This window comes from Orycteropus afer, unplaced genomic scaffold (assembly GCF_000298275.1).
Source record: "Orycteropus afer afer isolate SDZICR_OR568_19922 unplaced genomic scaffold, OryAfe1.0 scaffold00126, whole genome shotgun sequence".
Taxonomy (NCBI): Eukaryota; Metazoa; Chordata; class Mammalia; order Tubulidentata; family Orycteropodidae; genus Orycteropus; species Orycteropus afer.
Window position 1 is genome coordinate 363,118 of NW_006921713.1, and position 9,809 is coordinate 372,926.

The 9,809-nt window shown below is 34.7% G+C and overlaps 1 protein-coding gene across 1 annotated transcript in view; it reads right to left on the bottom strand.

Moving 5' to 3' along the window:
* The window catches only part of PIK3C2G (phosphatidylinositol-4-phosphate 3-kinase catalytic subunit type 2 gamma), a 654,890-nt gene that overhangs the window by 170,316 nt on the left and 474,765 nt on the right, over positions 1 to 9,809 (bottom strand). Inside the window, exons 26-28 of the mRNA XM_007944442.1 lie at positions 6,198 to 6,387; positions 5,586 to 5,707; positions 1,489 to 1,597 (exon numbers count right to left, since the gene is read on the bottom strand). Coding sequence (XP_007942633.1) covers positions 1,489 to 1,597; positions 5,586 to 5,707; positions 6,198 to 6,387 — 421 coding nt within the window. The remainder of the gene's footprint in view (positions 1 to 1,488; positions 1,598 to 5,585; positions 5,708 to 6,197; positions 6,388 to 9,809) is intronic.

The following is a 9,809-nucleotide window of genomic DNA, read 5'->3' on the forward strand; positions in this document are numbered from 1 at the left end:
CTATAGGACAGTGTAGAACTGCCTCATAGGGTTTTTAAGACTGTAAATCTTTACAGAAACAGACTGTCTCACCTTTCTTCTGTGGATGGCTGGTGGGTTCAAACCACTGACATTTTGGTTAGCAGACATTAAATTCAGTAACCACCATGCCAAAAGAAAGTTACAAAAACCCTCTCAGGTTCAAGAGGAGGGGACATAGACTTCTCATCTAAATAGGAGGATTACAAAGGATTTTCAGATGTGTTTGGAAATTACTGCATGATTACATGGATGTTTCTTCTATAATAAATCCTTGAACTGTCTAATTCTGTTTTATAAGTTTTTCTGTATGTATGTTATACTTTATAATTTGAAAGGCAAAAACAAAACAACACAGTCCCAGTCCAATAAGGAGGGTCTGGATCTCTCAGAGAAATGACAGACGTTGTGTTCTTACTGTTTTTAGTTCCTTGCTACTCTCTAAGGCTTAGGCTGAGCTCTTAATAACCTGGCCTCAACTTACTTGTTGGTTTTATCTTCCTATCACAGATTCCTCACAAAAATGTTGACATTCAACATAATGGTGCCCTTACACTTTTCCACAAATCCTTGTGGTAGGCAGAATAATGAGTCACCAAAGATGTCCACATCCTAATCCCCAGACCTGTTATTATGATTTATTATTTGACAAAAGGGACTTTGCAGATAAGATTAAGAATTTTGAGATGGAGAGATTATCCTAGATTGTCTGGATTAAGTAATTACAAGGGTCCTTTTGAGAGGGAGGCAGAAAAGTCAGAGTTAGAGTCAGAGAAGGATGTGACCAGAGAAGCAAGTTTCACAGAGATGTCGTAACTGAAAGGGGGCTACAAATCAAGGAACACAAGCAGTTTCTAGAAGCTGGAAAAGCAGATTTTCACCTAGAGCTTCCAGAAAAAACCAGCCCTGCCAACATCTTGGTTTTAGCGTAATAACAACCATATTTAGACTTCTGACCTCTAGAAATATAAGAAAATATATTTGTCCTATTTTAAGCACTAACTTGTGGCAATTTGTCACAGCAGCTATAAGAAGCTAATACAATCTCTTACTTTATTCCCACTTATTACCTTGTGTATATTGTTTTGTTTTACATGCAACAATTCCCCAGGCCAACTCTATTACAACCTAACCCATGTCAAAGACCAGCTCAGATGTTCACTTTTCCTTAACCTGTTTTTATCATTGTAGTTGGAAGTAATTCTCAATTCTCTAAAATTCTAGGGCACGTTGTAGTACTGATAATCCACTTATCACATGTAACTTCATTGATATTATTTGAGGCCAGGGTTTTATAGCTTCTTTGTTGCTCCATAGTTCTTTGTTAAGGGATATTACACATATTACACATACCACTTTTTTGAATGAATCTAAGATGGAAAGAATATTACCATAAGATATTTTAAATCCTTCCAGTAATAATACATGAACTAGTTGATATTTTATGTAAAAATGTAAATTATAACATACATTTGCAACTTCATCCGGTCCATTTAATAACTGTTGCATGTAACGATTTAGATCTCTGAATCTTTTATAATCTGAATTTGTAAAAGGTAGGTGCCACCAATGAGGAAACCTGTTTTAAAAGGAAAAAGAAACAGTCTTCAATAATTTGAAAATTGGCCCCTGCAGCTTGTGATTGTCCACAGCTGCATCAGATTAAAAGGCCAATAAAACATTTAAAAAAGCATATAGTACATAATCCTGAGAGTTTTAGTAATATAATATGGTCACTTGTGGTATTTTAATTGCCATTAATATTAACTTAACATACTAAATTAATTTATGTAGCCCTTTTTACTGTATTTCTGACAGACCACACTTTTTTCTTTTTTCTTTTTTTTTCCTTTAAGCACATGTAGGGCTTATTTTCTTAAGTTATTGATTGCTAATTTTCAAAAAAAGATCAGTTTGTATTGTTTATTCTGGATTCACTGGATACACTGCTATCCTAACTATACTAAACATTTTAAAACCTGGCCTCAGGGGGTCACTTAGATAGTGATGACTCAACTACTAAGTGACATATGCTTCCCTCTGGTCTTGGAACAAAGTATCACTTTTCCCTGGAGTCTGCCTTGGAGAATTTCCTCTACAATACTATATGTGGTGAATCATCTTGATGGGTCAGACTTGCCCAATTATTGGGTGGGATGACATGCTAATGGGTAGTAGCTTTTGGCAACACATCTTTGCTGGTTAAGTGCATTCTTTCAAAGACTATCTTCCTCTAACTGCAGTCTTGCTGCTCTCTCTTTCACTCCTCAGCTTCTTGGTCAGGACTAGTACACTACCTTGCTTCCCTGAGGAAAGGAGTGTGAGGGAGAGTGAAGAGTTGTCAGCAAATACACAGAAGTATGGTTAACAACTTCAGGCCACCCTGTTTCACTGCTTCCTACAGGAAATGTCAGGAAGGTCTAAAATTAGATGTTAGTATATTTATGTAGTTGACATTTTTTTTTTTTAAAAAAAGACTCTTACAGCTCTAAAAGGACGCCTGGTGGCTCAATGGTTAAGCTTTTAGCTGTTAATGATTTGAACCCATTGACTGTTCCATGGGCAAAAGATGTGGTTGTCTGCTTCTGTGAGGATTTATAGTCTTGGGAACTCTATGGGGTTGTTCTACTGTTTTTCATCTAGATTTAGCTATCACTAATACCAATACACAATTAATAAACATATATTATAGAATTTATATATTTATTAAATATAACCAGAAAAATGTATTTGGAAATGTATTTGATACATAGATGGATTGGGCATGTTTTAAAAATTAGTACATATATTGCAGATGAATCTTCCTTGTTGCTGGAAGAAAACAGGATTCAACATCAATTCTATTCAACATATAGATGAATGTGCTAAAAAATCATGTTTAGAAGTAAGTCCATGAGAATTGAGGAATTCTTCTATAGTAGTGTAATTCATTGTTTGAAATATTTTTTTAAATACATTTTATTGAAATATAATTTATGTACAGTGAAATACACAAAACTAAAGTGGCATGGGTCAATGCTTTTTTTTTTTTTTTTGGCAGTGTTCCCTCTCTCTCCTCCCACCCCTGGTAACCAGCAAAGAAAGTTTCCTTCCATATATAAATCTTTCCTTGTCTTTTTAAAAAAATGAATTAATACTATATTTTTCCTTCTGTGATTGACTTATTTCACTAAGTTTCTCCAAGTTCATCCATGCTCTACAGTGTTCTGCAGATTCTACATTATTCTTTAGGGTTGCATAGTATTCCATTGTGTGTATGTACCATAGTTTGGTTATTCATTCTTCTGTTGATGGGCACATAGATTGTTTCCATCTTTTTGCTCTTGTAAAGAGTGCTGTGATCAACATGGGTGTGCATATATATCTGTTCTTGTCCTGGCTCTCACTTCTTTAGGAGATATACCTAGTAATGGGATTGCTGGATCAAATACTAACATTATTTTAAATATTTTTTGAGTTACATGCCAAATGTAACAGTTATCAGTTACTGAAAATTATTTTATCTGACAGTTCCATCATAGCTCCCTCAATGTTATTTAAAAAAAAACAAAAACAAAAACAAACTCATTGCTGTTGAGTCGATTTTGACTCACAGCGACACCTCCTTGGGTTTACGAGGCAGAATCACTATAGAAGTAGATTGCCCAACCTTCCTTCTGAGTAGTGACTGGTGGGTTTTGAACCACCAGCCTTCTGGTTAGCAGTCAAATGCTTTAGGCACTATACCACCAGAGCTTCCCAATATTATTCAGAACCTGATAATTAATTAACTTTTTACCAGGAATACCAGTATTTTGATTTTCCCTTTTGTTTGGTCTTCAGAGGTTTTTATACCCTGAAACAATGTTATAAAATAAGATTCTTGATGATTGCTTAAGAGCAAGGTTGAAAGTGGAAGAGAGAAAGGAACTCAACCTTTACCAAGAAAATAAATTCTGAAAAAAGAACATTAATTTTAAGGAAGAGTTCCATGACTTCGTAATCTTGGAAGGTGCCCAAGGGGCACAAATAGCTTGATTCAAAGATCATTGTTTTATGCTATGACCTATTTGGATTTTATTTTTCATGACTCTGACCTTCTGATCCTACTTCCCAGACTGGGTTTATATAACTCATACAGGGTTTCTTTCGTTAAATTTAGGAGTCAGAGGAAATCATGCCTTCATTCATCATTTGCATGCAATACTGTAAGTCTTAGCCACTTAGGGAGTATCAATATACAAATATTGTTCAAGGCACATAGGAGTATCCATTCCTCCCCTCTGCAAATTGCTTGAATTGTTCTAAAATCAACTTAGGTACCATTGCCAGCCAGTAGTTATGAGCAAAGCTGAATCTTAACTAAATCTGAAAATGAAGAGGAGGCACCTGGAGAAAGATTATTAGCACTTTTAAAGTTATGGTATATTGTTACAAAGCAGAGAGGTAAAAACATGAAATAGAGACATTTTTAAAACAGAAATAAAAGGCAAAAATTTAAGAAGGGTTAACTCGTATATGATTGATTAGTACAGTGTGGCAATCACTGTTACTGAATTAAAAATGAATTATTAATATACTACTTGATATTAATTTTAGCTTTTTCTCTTTTAGAAAATGAATACAGAGCTTTTTATTGTAGCTATTTGTTGAAACAGATATATCCAATTGAGTTCTACATTTTCAACTTAAATTTTATTTTTATAGGAAAAAAAACTAAAAGATTAAATTTATAAACAGGCAAATAAAGCAACTTAAGTGATAACTGATGAAAAACAAATAGGTTCTGAATTTTTCTGTCTAAAAATATCAATGACTGGAGGCAAAAAGAAAATTGCAAACGTTGTTCTACTTTATGAGACAAAAAGATCTTTGCTCAGAGTAGGACAAATTTTCTGTTGAGATAGGTCCAATGGCATTGGAGACAGAATGTTGTTGGGTTACAAACATTCAATTTATGTACAATTTGTGGTTATGAACCAACCTCCATAAAACCTATTATATTAAAAATTCTAGGTACGAACAATGGTTCATAGTAACAAAAGGATACTATTTTGCAATGCATGTTGTTGTTAGTTGTTATGTGCCGTCAAGTAGGACCCGACTTATAGCGACCCCTCCTTGGGTTGCTGAGGCAGTAACACTACGGAAGTAGATTGCCCAACCTTCCTTCCAAGGAGCGGCTGGTGGGTTTGAACCACCAGCCCTCTGGTTAGCAGTCAAGTGCCTTAGGCAATATGCTATCAGAGCTCCTGCAATGCATGTTAAAACACTATTATTGTGTTACTGTATTATTATTTTAAAGTTATTTTAGTGTATCTGGAAGTGTTCCTTTAAGATTTTTTATGCATATAAAGGTACACTACATACTATGTACTAAGACAAAAATTTAACCGACATTAGAAATGAACTATATATCTAACTGTTCCCACTTACTTAACAAATTCAACTCAAAGACAGACTTAGGAACTGAATTTATTCTTAATCCACAGATTGCCTATATTGCTTGCAAATAGAAAATACTAATTTTCCCTTTGCTCATGGGCAAGTAATAAGGGCAAAACAATGTGGGGAAGATGGTGCCTTACTCTGGGAGAGTCAATGATGCAAACTGCTTCTGAAGTTGATTGTGAAATTTTGAAATCTGGTCAAAAGATTTTTCCATCAGGCTTGTTTGATTGTTACGGTGTGTCACCTGGATTAGATACAGCTGCATAAAGCAAATGGACAAAAATTAAAAGACAGTAATATTCCTGGAAAACTTCTAGTACTTTCTAAATCTGGTTTCACATAGACTAAGCAAAGCAAGATCATTTCTGGAAAAAAAAAATCACAAAAGCTAAGAGATACAACTTGTAAAGGCAGAATTAGCTATAAACACAATATATAATGATATCATTTTTATATGCTAGGAACAGACTATAATTTTTGCTGTTCTTTTCTTGTGGACACTATAGTTAGCTCTCGATGTATATTCTATCATAGGACAGGAGCTGTTCTTTTTTGATAGCTCTCTATTAATAGCTCCGGTTGTTACTATTTCTCCTTAGAACATCTTACTTAATGGCACTTCTGCTCTATCTGATTTTTCATTTGTATAATAAAAAATCATGCTATCAGGAAGGATGAGTAATATAGTGAAAGGAAATCTTAGATGAAGTAAATGATACTTAAGACAAGATGACAGACTTGATACTTACATGACTGTGTTTTTTGCTGAACCCTAAAATTGTTGCTCTTTGAATTGACCTGGTTTTGCTCAGCATACAGGATTCCTGGGGAAAAGTCTGTGAAGTAGATTTGGCAGGACTTACAGTTGACATCTGTGCCAGTATGTGGATCAAATTATTCAACTTAACAGGGAAACACTCCAGACTTTCCTTTATTTTCCTAGAGAAATGAAAAAGAAAAGACTGTAACATGCCCCTATGTTCATTCATTTCATTTATTATTTTATTTCCTTGAATTTGTTAGATGTGAGGGAAAAATCCAATAACAATGTATGTTTATTTGGACTACAACTATTAAAAGTTATTTTATAAACTTCAGTCTCACATATTGAGTGGTCATCAAATAAAACAGAACCATAGTGAAATATAAAACTGTATTTGTATTTTTGTCTTTTGGAATTTTTTTAGGTTTATTCATTTTATTTTGTTGTTTATATTTAGAGATCATTCTTTTTATAATTTAATTTTAATTTATAACTATTTAAAATATTTACATAATTCCAAAAGTTAAATCTGAAAAACAATGTATAATCAAAAAAGCCTAGTTTCTGTCCCCCTACACTCTACCCAATTCCTTCCTGCCACCTATATTTAAACATTTTTAAAATTATGGCTCAACATTCATTATTTAATTTTTAGTCTTCACTTTTATTTTTTTGTATATTTGTGTTACTTTCCCAATTACCTTAAAAAAAGATAGCATACTATATTGAATATAAAATTATTTTATATGAAATGTTTTATACTTTGTTGTCTTTTTTGGGGAGGAAAATGGTCCCTTTTGTTGATTTATCTATACATTTAAGAAGGGTTGCATTTTTATTCTAAAAGTATGATAACAGCTTTATGTAAAATGCTTAGTCTCTCTTTTACTTTATTTTGATTCCCTATTAAGAGAGATATTGAAGTCAGTTAGCAAGTTCTGTATTTTTTTTTGTTTGTTTGTTATTGTTGTTTGTTTGTTTCAATCTTTACCATGCTAGGAAGACTTCCAGTTCAATGTTAATGAGAAATAGTCATAGTAAGCATTTTTGGTTTCTTCTGTTCACAAAGAAAAAGCTTTCAATGTTTCACCAGTAATTATAATGTTTTCTGTAATCATTCAGCTATAAGTTAAGGATGTTCCTTTCTACTTCTAAAGAGTATTTTTTTTTAAATAATGATTTTGAACTTTCAACTGCGATTTCTGTTATCTATTAAGGTGATCATATGATGTTTTCCTTTTAATTTGTTAAATGCTGACTTTTGAATGTTTGTAACTAAACATTTTTTACTAAACTCTTGTTATTCCCAATATATTTTCATATTGATTTTCTGGGATTTTTTTTTTTTTACTTATTGTCTTATTCAACTGGCAAATATGAATAACACAAAGCTTACCTATACTGTATATGTACTTATTACTCATGAAGACATGTCTATGAATGATAAATGTTAAGTTCTGATGTGCTCTCACAAAATGTCAACAATGTGCATGTCTTACTATTAAGATTTAAGAAGACTAAATATTAAAGATGAATCTTTATAATAAACCCATGCTTTTTGAACAGGCATTCACCCAAATCTACCTCCAGTTCTGTAGTGGTGTCACTTGTCTCTGACTTTAACAGGTCTGACAAAATTGACCAACAATTTCAGAGTAGAATTGTGTGCTGGGAGGTTTCCCTGGTCATGCCCTGTAGGAAGCAGATCTCCAGGTCTTCTGTTTTTCAAGCTTCTGGTGGGTTCAAACCACCACCATTTTTTTCCCCAGAATATATTTTTTAAAATAGCTTTTTGACATAATTTACACATACCAAAAAATTTACCCTTTTAAAGAATACAGTTCAGTGTTTTTTAATATATTCATGGAGGTGTGCAACTATCACCACTATGTAATTCTAGAACATTTTCATCACCCTATAAAGAAACCTTGTACCCATTATCAGTTGCTCCTCATTATATATATATATATAATATATTATATGCTCCTCATATCATAGCATTCCCTAATCTACTTTCTGTTTCTATGAATTTTCCTATTGTGGACATTTTAGATAAATGGATACAATATGTGGTTCTTCTTATCTGGTTTAAAGTTTTCAAGGCTTATCCAGGTTATAGCATGTTATAAAAAAACAAACTCACCACTGTTGAGTTGAATCTGACTCATAGTGACCCCTCCTTGGGTTTCCAAGGTGGTATCTCTACAGAAGTAAATTGCCCAGCCCTCTGGTTAGCAGTCAAATGCCTTAGATACTATGCTATAAGAGCTCCCTGAATAAAATCCTATTAAATGGGTATACCATATTTTACTTATCTACTTATACTCATGCTTAAGGCATTTGTTCTGGTTACCTAGTGCCCTTCTGACAAGAATATACCACAAATGGGATGGCCTTAACAAACAGGAGTTTATTCTCTTACAGTTCGAGAGGCTAGAAGTCCAAGTTTAAAGTGCCAGGCTCTCGGGTCTGCGTGAAAGCCCCTCAGCCATGGGCTTCAGCTCTACCTCTTGCTCCCGGCCCACTGAAGCTAGTGGCATCTCTTCACTCAGGCAGCTACTGGCTGCAGAGGCTAGCAAGCCCAAGGTCGACAAATAAAATGGCAGAGTCCCGATGTTACCAAACATGGTGGGCCATTAATTCAAGTCCACTGAAAGTTCCAAGGTCGGCAGAGCATGACAGGCTGTTGAATAATGACCCAGGTACATGTAGGGTTCAAGCGTGCCATGTGCTAGAGACCATTCCCAAAGCTGTTTCTTATATATGGGAATCAGACCTCATACCCAAAAGCAGCTACTCAGCTTCTCACAGTAGATTCTACCATGGGGTTGATTACCAGTCTCATCATGGGGAATACTACCACATCCAGCTGTCCAGCCACTCAACTAGGCCTAGCCAAGTTGATACAAAAAACCACCACAGCATCTATTCTTTAAAGTGCTGAAGAGCGAAGGGCAAAGGTGTCTCTTTGAAGACTAAGGTGTGCCTAACCTAAGCCATGGTGTTTTCAATTACCTCATATGCATGTGCAAGCTGGACAATGAATAAGGAAGATTGGAGAAGAGTTGATGCATTTGAGTTGTGGTGTTGGCAAAGAATACTGAAAGTACCATGGACTGCCGGAAGAACTAACAAATCTGTCCTGGAAGAAGTGTAGCTGGAATGCTCCTTGGAAGCAAGAATGGTCCTCATCTTACCTACGTTGGTCATGTTGTCAGAAGGAACATTCCCTGGAGAAGGATGTCATGTTTGGTAAAGTGGAGGATTAGGGAAAAAGGGGAAGGCCCTCAATGAAATGGATTGTCATGGTGGCTGCAACAATGGGCTCAGGCACAGGAAGGATGGTGAGGCTGGTGCAGGAAAGAGCCATGTTTCGTTCTATTGTACACAGGCTCACTATTAGATGGAGCTGATTTGATGACACCTAACAAGAACAACTGCAACAACAACAGGTCTTTTGTGTCCCTGGTAAGATTAATTCCTAAGTATTTTATGTTCTTGGTAGCTTTGTAAATAGTATGTTCCTTATTTCCATTACAGAGATCTCTTTGTTGGTGTAGAGGAATCCAACTGATTTTTGTATGATGATCTTGTATCC